This window comes from Primulina eburnea, chromosome 11 (assembly GCF_022965805.1).
Source record: "Primulina eburnea isolate SZY01 chromosome 11, ASM2296580v1, whole genome shotgun sequence".
Classification (NCBI taxonomy): domain Eukaryota; kingdom Viridiplantae; phylum Streptophyta; class Magnoliopsida; order Lamiales; family Gesneriaceae; genus Primulina; species Primulina eburnea.
Genome location: NC_133111.1, coordinates 6447328 through 6471025, shown reverse-complemented (window position 1 = coordinate 6471025; position 23698 = coordinate 6447328). Strand labels below are relative to the sequence as shown.

The 23698-nt window shown below is 33.9% G+C and overlaps 2 protein-coding genes across 3 annotated transcripts; both read left to right on the top strand.

Moving 5' to 3' along the window:
- Positions 1-3615: 3615 nt before the first annotated feature.
- Positions 3616-7820, top strand: LOC140805120 (mitochondrial import inner membrane translocase subunit TIM50-like). Of its 2 annotated transcripts, none has more exons than XR_012112276.1 (10): positions 3616-3996; positions 5257-5348; positions 5651-5687; positions 5858-5919; positions 6019-6132; positions 6320-6424; positions 6534-6632; positions 6769-6925; positions 7013-7135; positions 7401-7820. XR_012112276.1 is itself a non-coding variant. In XM_073161321.1 (10 exons), exons 1-10 carry the CDS (start codon positions 3729-3731, stop codon positions 7444-7446), a joined length of 1083 nt encoding a protein of 360 aa, XP_073017422.1. In that variant the 5' UTR covers positions 3616-3728; the 3' UTR covers positions 7447-7820. The 2 variants fall into 2 exon arrangements, 1 of the variants encoding a protein (XP_073017422.1); XM_073161321.1 differs by having other exon boundaries at positions 7033-7135.
- Positions 7821-9407: 1587 nt separating this feature from the next.
- Positions 9408-22159, top strand: LOC140804192 (DEK domain-containing chromatin-associated protein 4-like). Its single transcript, XM_073160045.1, has 12 exons — positions 9408-9556; positions 10127-10892; positions 11022-11055; positions 17080-17159; positions 17515-17574; positions 17665-17775; positions 17879-17956; positions 18120-18197; positions 20431-20893; positions 21006-21118; positions 21524-21554; positions 21674-22159. The coding sequence occupies exons 2-12, from the start codon at positions 10188-10190 to the stop codon at positions 21817-21819; spliced, it is 1899 nt and encodes a 632-aa protein (XP_073016146.1). The 5' UTR covers positions 9408-9556; positions 10127-10187; the 3' UTR covers positions 21820-22159.
- The last annotated feature ends 1539 nt before the right edge of the window (positions 22160-23698 follow it).

Sequence of the window (23698 nt, the reverse complement as noted above, 5' to 3'; positions counted from 1 at the left end):
GATTTTACAGTCAGGTGATCCTGATAAGAGAAAATCTACTACTGGTTATGTGTTTACACTTGCAGGAGGAGCTGTAAGCTGAGTTAAAAATTGCAGACAGTTGTGGGGTATCTACAACGGAGGCAGAATACATGGCATCTACTCAAGCTTGTAAGGAAACAATATGGATTAAAATGTTATTCGAGGAGATCAGACGCAAAAAAGAGAAAGTTCATTTGTTTTGTGACAGTCAGAGTGTCTTCACATCGCAAAGTATCCAACCTTTCATTCCAGGCTAAACACATTGGAGTTCAATTTCACTTGAAAGTAGTAGAAGAAGGAAGTGTGACTATGCAGAAGATCCATACAAAAGATAACATAGCTGATTTTCTGACCAAGTCAGTGAACATTGATAAGTTTGAGTGGTGTAGATCCTCAAGTGACCTAGCAGAAACGTAAGCAGTATGTAATGACAATATTGAAAAGATGTGTGGAGATGTGTCTGATTCTCAAACAAATCACCAAGTGGGATAAATGTCGGTAAAATAGTGCCAGCTAGGTGTATAGTCAAGAAAGAATATTAATGAGGCAGAAAAGAAACGTGTTGCATAATTTGTCAAATTTGGATGAAGGCAAATACAATTGATATGTGCCTTCTCACGTTCACAAGTCAGGGGAGCTCTATAAATAGAGCTCTCCTCCATCAGTTGAGATAATCTTATTCTCAAGCTTCCTATTGAGTTTTCTTATTCTTTCTATTAGTTTTATAATATTTGTGAGGTGATTTGTTCTCCTATATTAAGAGTGTGTGTTCTCTTTGGAAACACAGTGAATGGTTACACCATAAAACATTATAATGGAAATCATTTCATCTTGATTTTTACCCTAATAATTTTTAGGAGTTTTTCACGTAAATCTCGGTGTCTAATTTATTCTTTAATTTCAAATTTATTATCTCAAATTATTGCACGTTGGACCGACAACATGTGCAGACAAAAAAAAGATAAATAAATAGACATATTACATTGCACTGATTGGGGGCATTCATATTGACTGAGGGGATCGAAGACCAAGAAACGAGTTATTTATACCAAGTATTCTTCTCACGACTAGATTCAATCTCCTGGTCCTTATGGAGGAAAAAGAATTTCACTCTCTTCCTTTCGAGAAAAAGGATCAGTGATCTTTCTCCAAATCTCAGGGAAAAACAAGAAAAAAAGCTTGAATAGCATGATCTATCTGTCACCACTCATAATGAAAGGAGTGATCTCGTAATTTCGGTGCAGATAACACTAGTACATAATTATCTAATAAATTTGAAATTGTTGAAAATGAGAGTTGGAAATATTGAAAATTAATGTGTGATGATGTATGTAATGATGTAATTATTTTTGAATTATTTTTTAAGATGATCACATGTATGTTTATTTTCAAATCGAAATATGGCATTTACAAGATTACTTGCTCAAATAATAAAATTGCGGAATCAATTTCTCGATTATACAATCAAAAAAATTAAACTTGATAATACTAGTGAATTTACTTCTCAAACTTTCAATGATTATTGTATGTCAATGTGAATCAGTGTTGAGCATCATGTTGCTCATGTACACACACAAATAATTGATTAAACGTCTACAACTAATTGTCAGACCAATTTTATGAAAACAAAACTCCCTATTTCTATATGGGGACATGCAATTTTACATGTTGCTCCATTAATTCGCATAAGACCAAGTGCGTATCATAAATACTCCTCATTGCATCTTGCATCTGGTAAAGAACCAGACATTTCTCATCTGCGAATTTTTAGATGTATGGTATATGTGCCTATTGCACCGCCTCAACGAACAAAAATGAGACATCAAAGAAAGATCGAAATTTATATCGGTTATGATAGCCCATCAATCATTCGATATCTTGAGTCTCAGACAGGCGATGTGTTTACAACACGTTTTGATGATTGTCATTTTAATGAGGGAGAAAAAAAACATATCGAAAAAGAAATTACATGATATGCATCATCATTGTTACATCTATATCCATGAACTAAACAATGTTGATGTACAACACATTGTGCACTTTCAAAGAATATCAAATTGAATATCAGATTCATTTGCAGACACAAAATATATAACTAAATCATATATACATGTTATAAATGCCCCTGCTTGAATTGAAATTCCAAAGAAACAAATTGAAGACACTCATGATGTCATAAAACGATTGAAGTGTGGAAATCCAATTGGTTCCAAGGATAAAAATCCTCGAAAAAATGCATAGAGAAACACGATGATCACAAAATAGAGAATGATATTCCAGCAGAACAAATGATGATGAAAATATTCTATTAGAACCACAAACTGACGAGAATCGTGAAATCTCTATCAATTATATTAACACTGTAAACTATGGAACCAAAAAATATAAAATAAATTGATGAGATATTTTCTTACAATGTGACATTCGACATCATAAATGACAATTAAGATCACAGACCAAAATTTTTTGGTGAATGTAAAAATCGACCGGACTTGATAAAATGGAAATATGACATCCAGGTTGAATTGAATTCGCTAAATAAACATAACGTTTTTGGACATATAGTCCATACACTTGAAGGTGTAAAACCTGTTGGGTAAAAATGAGTTTTTATTCGAAAGCGAAATGAGAAAAATGAAATAGTAAGATATAATGATCGACATTGGAATGTACAATCTATGAAATTTATGAAAAATCGTTCGTATTAACATGATGAAAGTTTACGTGACTGCACTCTTTTTTCCTTACTATGGTTTTTATCCCAATGAGTTTTTCATAGTAAGGTTTTTAACGAGGTAGTATAAAAACACATAATGAAGACAATCATTGTATCATAATCATCATCAGCGGGAGGTTGAAAATAAGAGTTGAAAATTAGTGTGTGATTATGTATATAATGATGCAACTATTTTTGGAATATTTTCAAAGAAATTCCGTATATATGATTTAGTTATACATTTTGTGTCTGCAAATGAATCTGATATTCAATTTGATATTCTTTGAAAGTGAACAATGTGTTGTACATCAACATTGTTTAGTTCATGGATGTAGATGTAACAATGATGATGCATATCATGTAATTTTTTTTTCGATATATATAACATTGGAATGTACAATCTATGAAATTTATGAAGAATCGTTCGTATTAACATGATGAAAGTTTACGTGACTGCACTCGTTTTTCCTTACTATGATTTTTATCCCAATGAGTTTTTCCTAGTAAGGTTTTTAACGAGGTAGTATAAAAACACATAATGAAGACAATCATTGTATCATAATCATCATCAGTGGAGGTTGAAAATAAGAGTTGAAAATTAGTGTGTGATTATGTATATAATGATGCAATTATTTTTGGAATATTTTCAAAGAAATTCCGTAAACATGTATCTCAATTTTTGAAAAAAAATACAATTAAGTGAAGAAAATTTAAAAAAAATGTTAGTTTAATATATTTCTAAGTTTGAGATTTTATTATTTATCATAATTTTTTTAGCCGAAATAATCTATTTGTTTTGTTTTTTGACAGGAGGAAAAATAATATATTTCCAAAATTGATAATTACTAAAAATAACTAAAACCCAAAGGGCACTTTCGTCTCCTCAAAATCATCTCTGCACTTCAGTAACCATTTCTTTCTATCGCAAAAACCCCGCACAAAACCCTAAAACTTGTCTAAACCCTAAGTTAGATCACCATAAATTTCAATAATGTACGCCATCAACCCTTCCCGATCGCGTCTCTCCGCGATCATTTCCAGGAATTATCGCCGATTCGCCTCGGTCGTTCGAACAGAACCTCCCAAAGAACCCATAATCTCATCCTCGATTATTGGCAATCAGACTCCTCCACCGCCGGGTGAGGCTCCTACTACGCCTACTGTCGCCGTTGATAAGAAGAATTCTTGGAGCTTTCTCAAGTACGGCCTCATTGCCGCTGTTAGCGGTGGCGTTGCCACTGCTAGCTATGCCACATATGGTTCGTTTCTTTCAGCAAATCACTTCTGGGCTATATGAAATTGGTGTGATAATCCTGTTTTTTACTTGATGAATGGATCTATTCTTTCCAAGCGATGGTGTTACTATGATTTCCCCGTTTTGGAATGTGAATGTTGTGATTTCAAATTTGTAATGTGTCATTGCTGACTATTTGGAAACTGTTTTGTCGAGTAATGAGGCGATTAGAAAAGGAAAGCCTAACCTTTTTTTATGATGACCTGGAAAATAATCACCAGGTTTTCCACCGAGTGCAACAATGGCTTGAGATTGAGAATGTGAACTGTAGCATTTTTCATCTGTGTTTTTATCTGGAGAAACACTCGCTTATATGTTTGTTTTATGAGTCCTTATGTATTTTTATTTAGAATGCACAAATATTTTGATGGGTAAGTGGGTGCGTAGATCAATCATTTTTAAGTGGATAAACAATCATTTTTTTCGTGCACTCTATTTAATAAGTTTCTTGACCGGTTTATGAATGAATTTCTCAATTGATTTATTTTGTTTTTGGTATATTAGAAAATAAAAAGATTACAAAGTATTGAGATGGCTGTTGCGTAAGTCTGCTTCCCTATTCTGAATTTATTGACTCATGGACGTGACACCCTAATTTTATTTCTTTCAACTGTGTTTGTCAGATTCTTTTTGATTTCTTGTGTAGTTGTGCAATATGATGCTTATATGTATCTTCGTGTCACTTATATTATTTTACATTTTGGTAGCTCTTTCTTTGTTGGTGTATCTCATGTAGCAAAATCCTAACTTCCAATTGAAGTGTCAAGGAGCAAGACTCAGAGGAATGAAGGACCACTTGTTTATGAACTGTCTGCTTACTGAATAGATGTTAATTGACATTATTTTCATGTGTTACTTTTTTTCCCAGGAGCTGTCTTATATTATCTTCTTGGTTCATACATAATATTGACTAAATAAAGTTAGATTCCTGGGTTACCTGATTATTTGCATCTGTGAGGCTACTAGTGTGCCTTGTTTTTCCTTCCTTTTTCGATTTTTCCATAACGCTTGCTTATAAATTAGAATAATAAAATGAAAAAAAAGCTCTTTCAAGCTCCGTTACCACCTTGTCTACTGAATTTTCACAGGCATGTTGATTATGGTCTTGGTTTGGAGTGCGAACTGCTTCTGATTTTATTTTTGAACTGCTGGGCTATATCATAGAATGTCTTTGTTTGACTTTATTATAAGTTATTGATCAAATATAAGTTGGCATTTTATGCAGCATACTCATTGGATGAGGTTGATCAGAAGACAAAGGCCTTTCGTGACTCGGCAAATTTTTTTACTGTTGGGGAAGATGCATCTACTTATGACGTGCGTCTAACAGCATTCTTATACTTTATGCTTCTGTCCATTGACTCCATTCCCATGATGTAGAAAAAGTTGACATTGTTACCTATCATTTCTTATTATTTAGAAGTAGTTGTTTTAGTTGGAAAGCTATTAAATGATGTGAGGAGCTCTTTTTTAATAAAAGATAGTTGACCTAGATGTCTAATTGTGTGAGCCTTCTTAATACGTTTAATCTTTGGAGGCTTATACTTGTTTCTGATAATGTATTTGAAATATAATCACCAGAGAAGTCGAGTTAACAAATTACAAAATGGTTTGTGCAGAAATTTCAATCTTATGCACGAGCTGCTGCAGTGGCAGGTGAAGTTCTATTATCCATATTGTTTTCGTTTCTCTCCGCATTTTCTGTAAGACAAAAAATCTAAATTTGTTTGTTGCTAGTTTGTTTTCTGTACGAGTTCATCTCGGAATTCAGCTTTTATAATCTTGTCTGTTTTTTCATGATGCTTCGTTCTTGTTAAATATTACAGTACCTGCCAAGTTAGTTGACATATACCTTGACCTCAGGCGGTTAACCGAAGAACACGTTCGGGTAAACAACTAATAGCACTTTCACAATTTTAAAAAATGTATTTCCTTAATTTATCATTATTTATTCCTCCTTGGAACATATTTTATTGCTTCATTACAGGGTTTTACTGAACCAACATCTGACAAGCTCCTGCCAGATTTGCATCCTTTGGAGCAACATGTTTTTACCCTTGTTCTTGATCTTAACAAAACATTAATTTTTTCTGACTGGAAGGTGTGTTTTTTTCTGTCTTTCGTGTTGAATATGCTTGATTTCTTCCCTCACACTCAATTTTAATAGTCTACATTTCCCTCTCATTTAGTTTCTTTTCCTGTGAAGGTTGATTTCATGAGTTTTTTTCGTCGTTCAGGTTTAGATGTAACTAAGTTGATATTATGATTCATTGTTTTTTTCTCTGAAGCGTGATCGGGGGTGGAGAACATTCAAAAGGCCTGGAGTAGATGCTTTTTTGGAGCATTTAGCTCAGTTTTATGAAATTGTAGTATATTCTGACGAGCTAAGTATGGTGAGCGTTTATGTTTAAGATATGTGGATGTGGAAACAAGTTCCCCATTTTATTTGTTATTTTCTTGGTTTCTCTTAGTTTTTAATATATACCTTTCTTGTCATTTCAGTATGTTGATCCTGTTGTTGAAAGATTGGATCCGAAGCACTGTATTCGCTATAGGCTTTCAAGGGGTGCAACGAGATACAAAGATGGAAAGCACTTTAGGGTAGATACATTCACATTGAATTTCGGGGATATTCTTATCAATTGTTTTTTGTTTCTGTTTTCAAATTTTCACTTCTTTTTTCTATGCTATTTTTTTGTTTTTTGTTTTAAATAATTATGAGCAATTCCTGCTGCAGGACCTTTCAATGCTTAACAGGGATCCTGCAAAAGTTCTATACATTAGTGGTCATGCCTTAGAGAGTTGTCTTCAGCGTGAAAACTGTGTTCCAATTAAAGAGTGGCAAGGCGAAGCAGACGACGCCGTACTTTTAGATCTTATTCCATTCCTTGAATGTAAGAATTCCTCTCACAATGAAACTCGCAAATTCTACATGATCTTTGGGGAGTTTTATTCCAGTCTTTATTGCTTGAAATAAACAGGGAGCATTGTTTGAGTGCAGATGTTGCTAAACACAGACCAGCTGATATTCGAACTGTTCTAGCCTCATATGAAGGGTGTGATATTGCCAATGAGTTCAAGGAACGTTCTAAAGAGCATCAAAGGTTTGTTTTTCGTTATGCGTGCTATTGTAAGGAAAATGTTGCCTTGTTCAATCCTTTGATCTTATTCTGTTTTCCATAATATTTATACATTCTCTCCTTTTTTTTAAGGATGGGTAAAATTCTTTCGTCTGAATGTGTGAAGTATTTGGTGGTACACACCGTGTAAAATTATTTCTCAACAATCGATCTTTGTTGCATGCCTTTGTTATATTCACAACTGGTGAGCTGCTGATAATATTTTGACATATATTTGTCTTATGTTCAGGAGGATGGAAGAGCACAAGCAGCAAAGTCGTTTCTGGAGACGTTAGATATATGTCAGGGAGCCAAGTTCCTTGAAGAAACAGGTGGATCCTGAAAATGAAAGTCTTTGTATGGTGGTGTTCTGCTTCATTGAACAAAAGCTATTTCTCTTGCCCCATTATGGTGATCGACATTAATATGGTTAAAAAACGTGAGATACTCTCCTCGACGAGCTCTGTGTCGTTAGTTTTGTTTAATTTCTGTTGTATAAGGTGGATATATAATATTGGAAGCAGAATAGCTAATAATTGTAATTCTTTTCACTCTGGAGAGAACTCCTGTCTGTATTTGTTGCTACTGCAGTGTTCTAGGAAAGATGAAATAGCTAACAACTGAATTTTGTCGGAGATGGTTTTGCATGTGAATGGAGAATTTTTTTTAACAGGCTTTGAGACCAAGTAAAATCATGGGTTGTGGTTTTCGAATTAATTGAGTAGATAGTCAGTTACTTGTTTTTCCAATTTTGGATGTTTCTCGGTCCGTTTCTATTTTCATTTTAGATACACATGAGACCGTCTCACGGATCTTAATCTGTGAGACGAGTCAATCTTACCTATATTCACAATAAAAAGTAATATTCTTAGAATAAAAAATAATATTTTTTTATGGAGAATCCAAATAAGAGATTCGTCTCATAAATACTACCTGTGAGATCGTTTCACACAAGTTTTTGTCTAGATACAGAAATGTGTCTCAAATGACTCACTTTTTTTACCCTCGGCATTTTCTCAAATTTTTTTTTTTTGCATATTTTATTTATTTTTAGTACTAAAGCTATTAAAATTATTACTACATTCATGAGATTAAAAACTTAAAAGTTTCCTTATTTTCTGAAAGTATTTATTTAGAGATATTACTTATTTTAATTCTTTTACTAAAAATATTGTTTTTGTGTTATATATTAATTACTATGATCATCATCATTTTAATTTACAACCTCTTGGTAATTTTTAGAAAGAGATATAGTTACGAAGTAAAATGTTAATTGCCAACGCCGTTTTTACTCATTTCATAATTAAATTATTATACATGATTTCGTCCAATTAGATATATGATTTTGTTTCTTGGTATTTTGAACTTGAGAAAATTGGGTCTGTGGAAGTGTTATAGTAAGCTCATCCATACGTTCTTTGTGCTAATTATTTATTAGTTTTCATGATGTGTTCAAGTCTTAAAAATACAAAAGTATTAAAATTCAGCAAATAAGAAAATTCAGCAGACCACATTTGAGAAGATCGTCGTGTATATTTCAGAAGATATTTTCTAAATTATTAAGGGTCTACCGGATTAAGGAAAATGCATTCGTTACTGAATTATCTAATATCATTACTGCTTGCTTAATCTTTTTGTCAGTCGAACATATCTTATTTGTTTATTTAAATAGTGAAAGCATATAATCAATAAATCCGAGTATAAGAGAACGTTCTGAGTATAAAATACATAAATATTACGATCGTTTGATGTCAGTGCTCCAGACATTTTTTGCTCCATACTATCTTTCGAGTTTCCATAAATTATCTTGTGTTATTTACTTTCAGCTACAATTTTTTTAAATCTATCTACTAATCGTGATCTATTGATTTCATTTGATTTATTAAGTTCGGCAGGATTTTTTCGCACTCATTCTTTAGTTGTCTACTCAATTTAAAAGACCGAATTTGATCTCTGATATTTAATCAAAGAAGAAAAAATTTGTGAGGTATTCATTTACCTTTACCTAAACCCCTCCATCGATTTCAACATGTTCCAAGGAATTATGTTTGAGGTGCATAGGTAGGTATCTTTTTTTATTTAAGTACAAAAATGATAAACCAAGTTCCGACCAAATCTTGAATCACAAATTTCGAATTTCGATGAGCCCTAGCTGAACTAAGTTCAAAGTCCACGGGTAGATAATTTCAATCCGGACCGTCCATTGGTGTAGGTAGATGTTAGCCGTTAGTTTAGATCCCGTTTTAGCATTGTCCTACGATCCGACATGGCATTAAACTGGATTTAAAATCCGTTTTTCAAGTCCGAGCTATAAATAGCGGATCCTGAGAACTCAGGTTCGACGAGGATAATAATAATTACAAAATCACCACAGTCGGAGGACACTGAGCTTCGAATATTTTCAGAGTAAGCTTCCGAATCCGCGCGGTTTCGATCATTTTAGCTTCGTTTTATATGTTAATTTTTTTTTTCCAATTTTTGTATTTCTACTTCGGTATGGTTTTGGTCTTTTTGTGTTGATTTGATTTCGAATTTGTATCTCTTTGGGTTAGGGTTTGCTGTTATTTATGAAAAAGTTCTATTCTTTTAGCTGTCTGCTGTCTTTTTTTATGGAATCCGAAGTTCTGTTTTAACTTTCTTGATGAGATGACAATTGTCGGCTGTGATTTTGGGTTGATTATTTGGGATTGTAAGCTCTCCATGCGTGAGCGTGGATTTTGCGTGTAGTTGGTTGTAACGTGTTTGCCTTGATCGCCAATGCAATTCTGCATGCGCTATTTTCCTGTTCATAGGTTAAAGCTGATTACAATCTGGATTTGCATTAACTGTGAGTTTACTGGGTTGCGTTTTCTTGTTTCATTCAAATTGGATAGATATCATTCTTTTTCCTTTTCAAGATTTTTCTTTCCTTGTTTACTCTCCTAATTTAGCTGCTATTGTGATTAGTTAGAATACTGTGTTTGAATTTGTGTGCAGTTTATTGTTGGACCTCAAAAGCGTGTTTTGGTAAGGTCAAATATTTGTACCGGAAATTGTTATGGGCGAGGGAGATATAGTGCCTGATAAGCCCGAGTCATTGGCAAATGGGAATGGTGAGTTGGAGGAAAAGACGGGGCTGATGGATAACAAAGAGGAGCATCACGACGAAGTGACTGAAATGAAAGAGGATAAAAAGGACGATGAGAAGGTCGAGGCTCATAATATGGATGTGGGTGAAGAGATCAATAAAACCGAGGAAATTGAAGAAACAGTAAAAGATGGAGAGGCAGTGAAAGAAGGGGAAGATGGTGAAGGAGAGAAAGAAAATAAAGAAGAAGATAAGCAAGCAGTTGTTGAAGAAGGGAATGTGGAAGCGAAGGATGAGGTAATGGACGATGATGTCATGGGAAAAACCCAGGAGACTGGAGTTAAGGTCGAGGAGGAAGTTGATGAAGTGGAAGATGAGGAAAGGTCGGAACAGCCTAAACCAGAGAAAGCTCTGACGAAGAAGCGTCCCAGAACAAAGAATGATGTTGGAAAAAAGGACAAGATTAAGAAAAAGGAACATGTAGACACGAAGCAGAAGCCTAAAACATCAAATGAAAAAAAGGTCGAAGAACATGAAACATCAACAGAGAAAAAGGAGGATCCAAAAACTCCAGTGACTTACACAACTGACCGGCCAGTACGTGAACGGAAATCTGTGGAAAGGTTGGTGGCCACCATTGAGAAGGATGCAACCAAGGAATTCCATGTTGAAAAGGTATTACCTTTTGGTTTGCACTTTCTTTTTCCACGACCCTGGGATAAATCTAATCTTTCAACTTATGAAACGCCAATGTCTTATCCTTGAATTGAAACTTACTCCTTGGTGTACTGTTATATGTGGCAGGGTCGTGGAACTGCACTAAAAGATATCCCAAACGGTATACTTTTATCTAATTCTGTTGCCTCTTTTAAATACACCTATGCAAAGCTTGATACATATGTGTCAACTGCATTATCGTCCAGTTTCTGTACTTTCTTCTTTGGTCGATCGGTACATAAGCTGACTAAAGTTACTTGAGCATCAATGTATGAGAGCATTTATTAGCGAATCAATTTTTTTATGGGCCTTAAATTGTATATTGGTTATGTGCAACTATGCAGCAAAGAGAACTGAATGATGCACTCACAATTTTTAAAGTAGTTTATTTTCTGCAATTTTACCTGTGATTATGTGGGCTCACTCATTTAAGTGTCCGAATATAATGACATTCTGAGACTCTTAGGAGTCTCTCATGACCTTGTTAATTTGTTGCTTGCAAGTACTTTGAGTCTGTTATGTTTTCGCTTTGTGGAAGTTATGGAGTTCTTTGGGTTTTAGAGAAAAGAATTAGTTGGATTAGCATTTCTACTTGCAACAAATTCTTCCGCTGCTCAGTAAATACTTGCTTTCTAGTGTGTGTGTATGACTATTTTATTTTTACTTTTAACTTTACTTTTTACATGGGAATCAGGAAATGTATATAACCGATTTTCAAACAATTTATAAGGAAATAAATCAAATTAAGATCATGACAATGGGAACGTATAATTAAATCTAACTATAATGAGATTATTAGTTTACCAAAAGAATACTAAATTTTCTTTTGCTCACTCTCAAATCAAAGAATATAATAATACCGGCCTTAAAAAAATTCTTGTATGAAACAAAGATCTATATGATGATAATTACTTTAGAATTTAAAAGAGATGAAAACGCTAATCGTGTAATAAATTGTGCTCCAAACTCTTATTTGACTGTAAACTTCTTTTGACTGACAACCTAGAGATATTGATCTCACTAGCTAGTGCATGATGAAAGTAGGATCTTTCACTTTTATTAACAAGTCTAATTCCTTTACTCATTAGAACTTCATGCTGCTTGCATCGTATGATGAGATGAATTGGGGGAAAATAGTGTAACGAGAAATGGAGTATATGAGAAGCTAAAGTGTGGATATTGTTACTATGAAGTTGGATCAATTGCTCCAAGTTGATCGAATTGACCAACATGTGATTATATTTTTTTATCAAATAACAAAACAATAATATTTGAAAGGTGGATTGTTGATTACATCGATTAGGCTGTGACTTTCACTTCGTTGTGGTGACTCAAGGTTGATTGTGGCACAATGACCCAACTTATTGATACTTGGTCATATGCTCTCTCATCCTCAGTAAGATTTTGGACCAGCACTACATAATAGACTCCTTCAAATATTTAACAATTATGCTGTTAAAAATTTAAATCAATGTCTACAACATGTTTCTAAAATGAAGGCTATTTTTTAATTTATTCTATAAGAAATGAAATCATTAATAAAAATAAATGTGTAATTGAAGGACATCCTTAGATCAATCTTTCAAAACTATATAGTAAATATCGACATCCCAATTCGAATACATTATCTCGATACGAATAAATTACACAATTATTGAGTTGGGCTAATATAGGTTGCCAGTTGCCACCCAATTAATTGTAAACTAAATCAAAATTTTCTTAGATCTTTTTTCTGGTCGTGCCAAAAGTGTAAACCTAAAATTTGATATCCTCTTGTGTTTGAGATTTGTATGTTTGCGTCTCTTCGGATATCTATTTGTTCATTTCTTCCATAGTTCCCAAGTATAGACCCGACGAACAAAACCGAACTGTATTTGAAAGCCCATAACCAAAATTGTTTCGGTTTCAGTTCCAAAAATCGGTTATGCTTCGTAAAAATAAAAAAAAAGAAATTAGAACAACATGTGTAGCCGTAACTGAAATTTAAATTGATCTTAAGTTCTTAAAAATAAGAAACTGAAACCAGAATTATGTGTAACCGTAGCCGGAACCATAAATTAATATTAAATTTTAGGATCTTGTGGTGTACATGGACTATTTAGTTTACACAATTAAACTATTTAATTAATACGAATTAGATTTAGTCTCTATATTTATTTAGTTTTAATAAAAAATTAAATGCTCACAATATTTTGTAATATAAATACTAAATAATTAACGTGTCGCAAGTTGGCAATTTACCTAGAGGCATAGTCTACGAGAATACTTCTACCTTGTGTGGGATCGGTTCTTTCCAAATATATTGAAAATGAGGAAAATAAGAAAAGACACTGAGCGGAAAGAATGATTCATAGAAAGATTTAACAGAGAAAGATCAGGAGGAATCCCCCTACCCTGAAATCCTCACCTTCCACATCCACCCTAATATTATCTAAAACCCCTAACAAAGAACTCAACTTACTCACTTCCCTATCATTGAAATCCCTTCGGAAGTGCAAAACCCGTGATAACGAAGAATTAGACCGATTTTCTTCCTCTTAAATGAACAGGATATTAGGCTTGTTATGAAGCAAAGAGATCTGAAATAAAGTTTGGTAACGTTATTTGAAAGATGACTCTCCCCACAACTTATCCTCCCAAAATCTAATGATATCCTCTCCCCCCCCGGTTGCCACTGTTTTCACCAGCTGATTAAAAGCTGGATATGTACAAGAAATAAATTTCCAGGGTTTTCTAAATGTAACGTTTCTTGCTAAACTCACATTACATCCATTATCCTGCATCCCATATTTGCTCATAATAACCTTCTTCCAAAACGGCTCCCCTTCGACATAGCTTCTCCACCACCATTTCCCCAGAAGTGCCTTATTCCTCAAACAAATGTTCCCAATACCCAGTCCCTTCTATCTTTCGGTTTACAAACCTGCTCCCACGTGACCAAATGACAACGCGAATCTCCATCAACTCCATCTCATAAGAAATCCCTCATGATCTTCTCCATGACCTACGCTACACCTTTTGGTATCCCAAAAAGAGACATGAAATACATTGAAAGAGCATTCAACACTGCCGAAATCAAAGTTAATCGTCCTCTCTTTGATGAAAAGGCTTTCTTCCAGCACGCCAACTTCTTCTACATCTTAGACACTACAGGTTCCCAAAATTTAGTTTTCATTGAATTGCCCCCTAATGGAATCCTTAGATATTTCCTACACCCAATCTCTGTAGCCAGCCCGTCCATTTCTACTTTTGTACAATTTATTCCCAACAATGCACTTTTTTTCCAAATTGATTTTTAATCATGAGATTTGGCAGAATTAGTTCAGAATCTCTAACAAAAACCGCATATGATTCTCACTCTCAATAAAAGGCAGTATCATCCGCAAATTGAGTATGTGATACCTCAACTTTCTCTCTAACAACTTCCATTCCCCGGATCTCGTTCATTGCCTTCGTTTTGTCTACTAATCTACACAACACATCCACCACAGATTAAACAGAAAGAGAGAAAGTCGATCTCCTTGCCTTAGACCTCTCTCTCCCTTGAATTTACCCCTCGGCCTACCATTTATAAGGATTGAAAAAGAAACAGTCGAGATGCATCCCTTAATCCATTTCCTCCATTTCTTTCCAAACCCTTTATGTTGTAGAACAAACTCCAAAAAATTCCAATCCACGTTATCATAAGCTTTATCAAAGTCTACCTTAAACACCCACCCTTTCTTCTTTTAAAATTGTTGTCCTTGGAATGTAAACGGATCGATCCGGCTTGAAAAATATTTGATTTGCATTCAAAATTATCAAATTAATGGTTTGAACTTTTTTCCGAACTGAAATCGAGCTCAATTTATTTTGTTCGATAGTTTGAGAGCCGCTCACAAACTTTAATATTATAATAATATAATATAATTATATAGTAAATAAACATATTTCGAGTAGCTCGCGAATATGTTCGAATATTTCGAGCCGACTCAAACTCAAGCCTTGATTTGAACCAAATCCAATCAAAAAATATTAAAATTTTCACATTTCGAATCAAACTCGGTCTCTTTGCTACCTAATTTGAGCTGAATTCAAGCATTACAATTTTCCTTGTATTCGGCTCGATTCGGTTTATTTACGCCCCTAGTCACGTAGTCAGGCATACTTAGAAGCAGTTGTCATTATTACTAACTATCATAACTTCTGGACTCTGGATTTTCTTTCTCGTTCAGACATTTAACAAGTTTCCCTTTAGTGTGTTACTTTTTTGGTCGCACTTGACGGAAACCATTTTACTTCCAAATCTTATTCAATAGAGATGCTGTGAATTTGGGAGATAGTAAAATGTGATATCTTGATTCGTCATCCTCGCATTTAATATACCAGCTATGGATACTGTTAGGGGAGCTCTCTAGTAGCCAAACCTCCTGTCACTCAACTCCCATCATTCTCTATCATGCTCCAACAAAGTAATGATGACTCGATTAGTCTACTCCGTCCTTTTTAGTTAGGGTACCCGCTCTAAAAATGAAAATTCCACGACAAACCAACTATCTAATTGACTATAAAAATTTGGAAATGCTGTTATGTGAGGTTGATAATTGGAAATTATTAGGAGATTTCTCTGAGAAGCCCCCTCTCTACCACTTTCTGTTTGAGTAGCTCTTATTGCTTTTAATGAGCTCTTGGGATATGCTATTTGTTTGCGCACTTGTCGCATATATGTAGAATGCTCGTGTAAATAATAAATGTTGCAATTGTTCATATGCATTTAAATACCTAGACTATATTTATAAGGAAATAAATTATACTATATTGCTAACATAATTAGGAGACTATAATCTTCTCTAACTAAGCTGGAACAGTATGCTCGGCCCTATTTTTTTCGTAAGGGAATGCCTTGAGCAGATCCTATTATGTAAACATTAAGTTATCTTTTCCTTGGTACAGTTTCCAGGAAACATTGACCTTTTACATTTTCTTTATATGAATATGGAAAAGACAAAATGGCCTTGTTACTGCTTTTAGTCTTTGTAATCTTAAACTGGAGGATTTGGATCTGATCATGGATTCAGCATCCTCCCGAAGAATAATAATATTTATAATTTCCCTTTTATTTATTTTTTCATCTTTTGGGATTACCTAGGATTTTGGGAGCTTGGTTTTGTTTATTTGTCTTTCTTTTTTCATGGGGTGTGGGATCGGGGACATGGGGGCAGGAGTTCGTTTTCTGAAAAATATTGTATATGATGTTACTACATGACTAATTACCATATTTCTTGATTCCACAAACTTAAAAAACAATAGTTTATGATGATGTTAAAGTTTAAAACATATCATCCATTGATAGCTGACTTCTTGTTTATGAATTAAGAAGCCATGTGTGGTGTCTTGCTAGCAAGGGAAAGTGTTAATACACACTTTTCCATCAATTCAGACCTTCTGGCTCAAGTTGCTTGGATTGCCTTGGCATTCTATTTCTAAACTTCCTATGTGAAATGATTAGCACTTAACAGTACAATCAAACTGATTTTATCTTATCACGTGATGAAGTGATAAATTTTAACCTACATACAATGGATTTGAATTTTTTTCTTTGTATTTGGGATTTACAGTTGTCATTTGAAAACCACGTCTATAATTAAACAGAAGGAATGTCGTAAATTTCACATCTTTAGGTCATTCTAATCAATTCATGGATCTCATGTTATATTACTTTGCATTAGGTTTGGTATATCAATTAAAATAATTGGAATTATTTCATGCCAAAATCCTTCAATCTTTATGACCAAAGTAAAATTTATCTTTTGTTTTAGTTGTTTGATAAGTTTTTGCTAGCAGTGTAAGATACGATTGCTTATGCATTTTTCAATAAAGTGCTCCATCTCGTCTGTCTGTTTGACTGGGTGCACTGCTGAATGTGAGTTGCTATTTTCTCTTTCGAATAAGAAAAGAATGTCGTAAAATGAGATGCTGGAATATTTGCTTTTGTCAAAAAACACATGTAGTCACATTTGTACTTAAATGTTTGTGATTGGTAATCTTCACGTCTTTTTGCTCTTTCGATTGGGTGTAAAAATTGCATATCTTTCTATGGTTTAGCTGTGGAAATAGTAGTAATTCTTTTTGCTATTGCTGCTCATGAAATTTATTTTGGTTACAGTGGCATATAAGTTGTCAAAAAAGAAGAATGATGATACCTTTAGATTGCTGCATAATATGCTTTTTGGCAGGAGAGGAAAGGTAATGCTTTTAATACCTTAGATACAGAAATTTTTGGTCAAGCATCATATCACATTGTTTCAAGGGAGCATGATTATTCTCTCACATGATCCTCAGTTGTGCATTCTGAACTCCTTGGTTTGATCATCATGGGATAATAACTGTTTGGTATCTTTCATCTATATTTCATTATCGATTACACAAATATCATACGCTTGAACTAACCTTTGGTAAGTTTCTTGGTTTTCCTCGTTGTAAAGGTTATTAAGCTGAGCATTAACTGAAAAATGAACTTATCATTTTTTGTCTTTACCTGCACATTAACATGTTACTGGTTGTCTGTAGTTGGCTAAACTTCTTGTGCGTGTGACTCCAGGCTCTTGAATTTAAGAACAACATGTCAAGATTCTCTGGGTTTGTTTGGCATGATAATGAGGTGAAGAATAACTGCTAATCCATTGTATGTGATCTTTTTGACTCTTTATAATGTTTTGACTTTAAGCTTTCTATGTGAACATTGTCTCAGGAAAAGCAAACCATAAAAGTAAAAGAAAAACTTGACAAGATCGTGAAAGAGAAGCTCGTGGAGTTCTGTGATGTTCTTGATATACCAGTTTCCAAGGCTAATACAAGAAAGGTTTGTGATATTCTTCCTACTTGAAGAGCAGCAAGTTCATTATTTTCACAAGGCTTTAATTCCTATCAAAGTGTATATTTAATTACACTATCTCCTATTTTAGGAAGATATCATTGCAAAGTTGATTGAGTTTTTGATGGCACCTAATGCAACTACTGAGGTGCTTGCAGATAAAGAACAGGTTTGACACGTAGCTGATTTTTTCTTTGTATTTCCTCCATTTTTTTTAAAACATATTTGTAAGTGACACTAAGTTTATATATAAATATATATTTTTTGCTTCAATTTTAAGTTTTTTAGCCCACTGGGTTCAATCATATTTAAGTATCATGAATGTTGACCAGTCTAGCAAGGGCCAAAAGAGAAAACGGGTCAGCAAGTCAGCATTGTATAGTAGCACTCCTTCAAAAGGCTCGGCTAAGGTAAATTTTCTTGATTAAAATTAAAATAGGTTGAGATTTTGACTTGCTTTTTTATGCATTCAAGATTGGGCAACTACCTAACTATTATCCGATGCCTCGGGGACATTATAAACCATAAATCTGATTGTCATTTTGTTTATAATGTCTTTTATCTACTATGGCTGATTGTAGTTCTCTGATTAAGTATTGAATTTTATAATAATCAAGCTTATATGCATTTGGTTCGCATCTTGTGATCTTTCTTGGGAAGATTGGCATTCTGCCCATGTTGTTTACATACTTGGTTAACAGATTTGTCCTTGCTGGGAATGTGTTTTCCATCACAAGTGTCAATCTACCATAATACCCTGTCTGAAAATGAAGAAATAAACCTAAATTTTGTCTTCAAAGCTTCCAAAAGCTTTGGGCGTAGGACTAGAATGCCATTTCAAAAACTACTGAGGCGATTTTATCCCCAAAATGTGCATCTTAATCCCAAATTGGGTTACTGCAACAACCAAGCTGATGGCACTGCAGAAGTGTCTCAAAGTTGTTAATAGATAAATGAGAAAAATAAAAAAAAAGGAAACATGAGAGAAGTGAAGGTTAAGGGCGGTGGTGGCCTTTGGAACTCGCTGGTGGTAGTGTTGGTGGCAGCAACAACTACACTAGCCGCCGCCGCCGTTGGATGTGGGGTCTGGAACAGGTGGTTTTTTTGGCAGCAAGGCAGAGGTGATGGCTTAAGGATTAATTAATTAATTTTGAGTAATAATTTTTTTTTGAAATTGCCATTAACAGGAGTTTGAGGGAAGGAGAATATATATGGTTTTGAAGTATGGCAGCATGTGTTTTTGCCTTTGGAACAATCGAAAGAGAGAAGATGAAAGGAAGTTGGGGAAAGAGAAAAACATGGAGAAAGGGAGGGGGTGGGGCTAGTTAAGATGCTGATATGAGACGAAAGTGTTAAATGGAGGACAAAGGATCTAGGAAGTTGCATCTGGTAATTGAGTGGGTGATGATTGGATACAATGGAGGTAAGATCTAAAATTTATTTAAACTAATAGTTGGGAACGGCTGTTGCATTTGAAACAGAAATTATCCCTTAACCATAGTCAATAAAATAGCATGAGGCATCCTTCTTGGCATGGGTTATAGCGAGATATTGCACCTACTCGTGCAGGAATCACCCCTCCAATGACCGATGTGAATTCCTTGCTGTGCCTGATTAATATTGTGCATTGTTAATACAAATGCAGCAGTTATTCTTATTTGGTTGTGCACCAATTAATAGTTGTTTAATGTTTTTGTTTTTAGAATTTGATGCTATATATACGTCATTCTTCACAGATCTCAATTATATACTATTATCTGTTAGCGCACATCATTTTGATGATAGCTTTCATCATTTTTTGTCTAAAACTACACTATTTTTACCCTTTAGTGCATCCTACACCTTTAATAACTATTTCCTAAATTGATTCATATAATTTCTTAACCAAATCATAACAGCTTTAATAACTATTTCCTAAATTGATTCATATCATTTCTTAACCAATCATATTAGATTTTATTCACTCAAAACATCCGTACGTCATTCTATAGTCTTCTTGATCTTATTAATGCAGCCTGTATGCCACTGTTACTTTAATTCCTTTTAGACTCCTTAATTAAATAAAATAAAAATAAAGAAGCTTATGTCAGGGGCCCGATCTCCGAGCCCTGGTGACGTAGACCAAGGATATTATTTACAATAGCCACACATGGGAAGTTCAAGAATAAACAGCGTGAAGCTAGAAAGTTGGTGACTCTAGTTTTTGTTTCTTTTTATTTTCTTTAGGATTTGGGTTTCGCAGGATAGGTCTTTCAGAATTTTAAGTTCATTAGGATTGGTCTTTTGAGTTTGGTTGATCAAGGAGTCTGTTTATTTTTTCTGCAAAAATACTTGGTTTGTGATTTATAAAATTTAAGTTTCAGAATATATCCTCAATTGTGAGTGTGAGATCTTTGAGGTTCTCTTATTAAACGAACTTCGACCATCCTAACCATAGGCAGAAACGGAAGAAAATCGCAGAAACACAATCAAACACTTATGGGAGAATATGTGCATACCATTGTTTTTTCCCCACAACTGGAAGCTTGGCTCTGAAATTAGATTGAAGAAAAATAGTAGTATCATACTAACTTGGTGTCTCAAGCCATATGAAAAATTCCTTGCTGATTATATTTAAATCCTTTTCATCTTCGTCATATCCAGAGTTCAAAGAAAACTGAGAGTACATCCAAAAAGGGGAAGGAGACAAAGGGAACACCCGATTCAGAAGATGAATCAGAGGACAAGAATGATGAAGCACATGAAGATGAAGATACAAATGGTGTTTTGGAGAAGTCAGAGGATGAGGATGAGATGTCTGAGCGAGCTGAAAGTGAAGAGAAAAAGAATGAATCTGAAGAAACTGATGAGGACAAAGTAAAGCAGAAGCAAGGATCGGCTAAGTCTTCTGTGAAGAAGGGATCGACTGGAAAAGCCAAAACCAAGAAAGTTACAATATCTAAGAAGGCCAATCCTCCACCTGAAAAGGCACCTGTAAAATCACCACATAGTCGCACTAAAAGCAATAAAAGCACGAGTTCAAAGAGTTCTTCTGGTAAAAAGAAAGATGATATAGTCAAGGAGAAGACATCAAGTTCAAAGAAGTCTCCGTCAAGCACAAACACGGGTAAGAAATGCATGATCAATTGTTAGCAGATAAAACTTTTTTTGTATTGTATGAAAACCTTCTCTTTTTAATAGATTGCTATTCTGATATTGTTTGGTTATGTTCAAATAAGGGAAAAAAGTTCTGAAAGGTAAAGACAAACTCAAGGAGGCAAAAGTAACACCAAGTGATGATGAGCTTCGGAATGCAATTTGTGAACTCCTAAAAGAGGTTGACTTCAATACGGTGAGTACGAGAAGTCCTCTTTTATGTTTTCAGGTTCGTGCTATGGAAGACGACACTGGAAAGACATACGTTGAACATTTTCATGCTCTTGATTTGTGTCTGCTTGATAAATGCTGTTATAGTTGGAGGCATGGTCTTATTTCCTCTCTAGTCCTTTTGGAAATTGGTGCGTCTTATTTGTACTTTAATCAAGAATCAAATTATGTTTTGCAAGATGGTATTTGTGCTATATCTGTTGATGTCTCTGGAAATTCTTTTTTAAAAAAATCTGCCTTGGCTTTTCTCTTCATTCAAGGGCAAGATGGTGGAATATTTTTTCGTTCTTTTTACACTTGTATTACTGAGTCATGTGTTCTTTTTTCATCTTTTGATTTCAACTGACTTGAAATTGAATATAATTTTCAGGCTACTTTCACCGATGTTCTGACGCTACTCGGTAATGTTTCGTATCTGACCTTAAAGTCTCACTAGGTTCCCTTACGTTCAGCTGGTTTTTCTTCTTCCAGTTATTACAACCTGTTTTTGCTTAATATAAATTGCTGTTTTTTTTTTCAGCCAAAAAATTCAATGAGGATCTGACGCCAAGAAAATCATCGATAAAGATCATGATTCAGGAGGAACTTACTAAACTAGCTGATTCGGAAGATGATGAAGATGATGCTGAGAAAGACGGGAAGGAGTCTATAAGTGTGAAGGCTTAAAAACTGGTGTGAACTAAATTCAACTCCCTTTCGGCTGCTTCATTTTCTTCGCTAGAAATAGACATTTGTCATTGCTTCGAGTAGCAATATGTCGGTTACCTTTGATTTATATTAGCTGTAATTTTTGTTTAGTGATATTTAAGTGGTAAACTTTTGTTCAGTAGGGATTCATATAATCCATCACCTAGAGTTTGTTATGTAAACGCCGATAAGGTTGTACATTTCTTTCTTTTTATGTTACTGAGCCTCGAATAGTAGATCGGATTAAACTGTTTTTGGGTATCATTTGTTGATTGCAGGATCAAAATTAAGTTAGTCCGAATATTGTAATTTTCTGGTATTACATTTAGATATAGGTCACTTTCTTCAGTTGTCGGGGACAGGCATGGAACTGGGGGCAATTAAGGTAGAGAGAACAATTAGTTTCATGTATATTCCTTCAAAATACTACTTTTTTTGGGTGTTCATTTGCATGATCAGGCGGAAAAATGTGACTTTTGGGTCCTTCTTGTGATATTCGTGTAAATAAAAAAAGTTCTCTCATGTATTTCAATTAAAATTCAAAATTATTCTTACTAGATCATATGATAAAATGAGGATTAATAACCCTTCAGGAAAAGGATTTAAAAAAAATTAAAAAATCAGTTTTCGTCTTTTCAAACCTTTTTGCCCCACAAAAAGAAGCAAGGACGAAAACTATTTAAACAAATAACAGAAACAAAAGATATTAATGTGCATAAAAAAATATTTATAATTAAAGTAGGTTTTTTTTGTAAGATGGTTCGACGAATTTTTATTCGTGAAACGGGTTAATCATGCACATATTTGTAATAAAAAAATAATACTTTTGACATAAAAATTAATATTTTTTCATGTGTGATCCAAATAAAATATACATATCACAAAATCGACTCATAAAATCGTTTCACTGATGTCAAAAAATTTAGTTGCTCGGATTACGTAGATCGAAGTAAGAAGATTTGACTTGATCGTAAACATATCCAAATAGTCGTAGATTACTGGCGGAGACGACTAACATAGACGGGTCAATGTACGTTACGAATGGATCGTAAACGAGCTCGTAGAATCTATGTACACAGGTTCACGTAAACAGACTCGTAGACGGTTTTGTAAAAAGGCTCGTAGACGTTCTCATAAAAAAGCTCATAGACGGGTTCACTTGGTCATAGATCGGTAAACAACAAACTTTGTGAGTTGTCACTTACATCATGAATAAACGTTAAAGACATTAGAAGTTGCCCAACGTTGATACTAACACTCAAGTCAATAAACAGCTCTTAACAAAAATGAGAAAATTTATTTAAACAGCTTTTAAATATTTGAAATAAATAGGAAATAAATACGTAATTAAATGTAAATTATTTTCAATTTATTTTTTAAAGATAAAATTCAAATTTGATGTTCATTGAAAATATAAACTGCATTTAAGTATCGGCATTGATTATATCATTCGATTATGATTTTGAACTGTGTTTTACATTTATATATTTAATTTTACTACTCTATATAATTCAAAATAAAATATAAATTTTTTAATATAATATTAGGTTTTTAAATTTTTTAAAAGAGTGTCGTCAATTTTTAGTAAACTATGTCCGTAAACTGTTATTTTAGACAAAAACTTGTGTGAGACGGTCTTACGGGTTGTATTTTGTGAGACAGATATCTTATTTGGGTCATCAATGAAAAAATATTACTTTTTATGCTAAGAGTTTTAATTTTTATTGTGAATATCGGTAGGATTGACCCGTCTCACAAATAAATATTCGTGAGACCGTCTTACAAGAGACCTACTACTACTACTATTATTATTATTATTATTATTATTATTATGTATCTTCATAGAACTTTATATATG

What these genes read in the sequence shown, in the direction of transcription:
- LOC140805120 (XM_073161321.1), top strand. Translation starts at nt 3,729, where the DNA reads ATGTACGCCATCAACCCTTCCCGATCGCGTCTCTCCGCGATCATTTCC. An exon ending in ACGAGCTGCTGCAGTGGCAG is followed by an intron (nt 5,688 to 5,857) that starts GTGAAGTTCTAT and finishes TAAATATTACAG; the next exon opens with TACCTGCCAAGTTAGTTGAC. An exon ending in AAGATGGAAAGCACTTTAGG is followed by an intron (nt 6,633 to 6,768) that starts GTAGATACATTC and finishes TTCCTGCTGCAG; the next exon opens with GACCTTTCAATGCTTAACAG.
- LOC140804192 (XM_073160045.1), top strand. Translation starts at nt 10,188, where the DNA reads ATGGGCGAGGGAGATATAGTGCCTGATAAGCCCGAGTCATTGGCAAAT. An exon ending in TTGTTTGGCATGATAATGAG is followed by an intron (nt 17,575 to 17,664) that starts GTGAAGAATAAC and finishes ACATTGTCTCAG; the next exon opens with GAAAAGCAAACCATAAAAGT. An exon ending in AAGAGGTTGACTTCAATACG is followed by an intron (nt 21,119 to 21,523) that starts GTGAGTACGAGA and finishes TATAATTTTCAG; the next exon opens with GCTACTTTCACCGATGTTCT.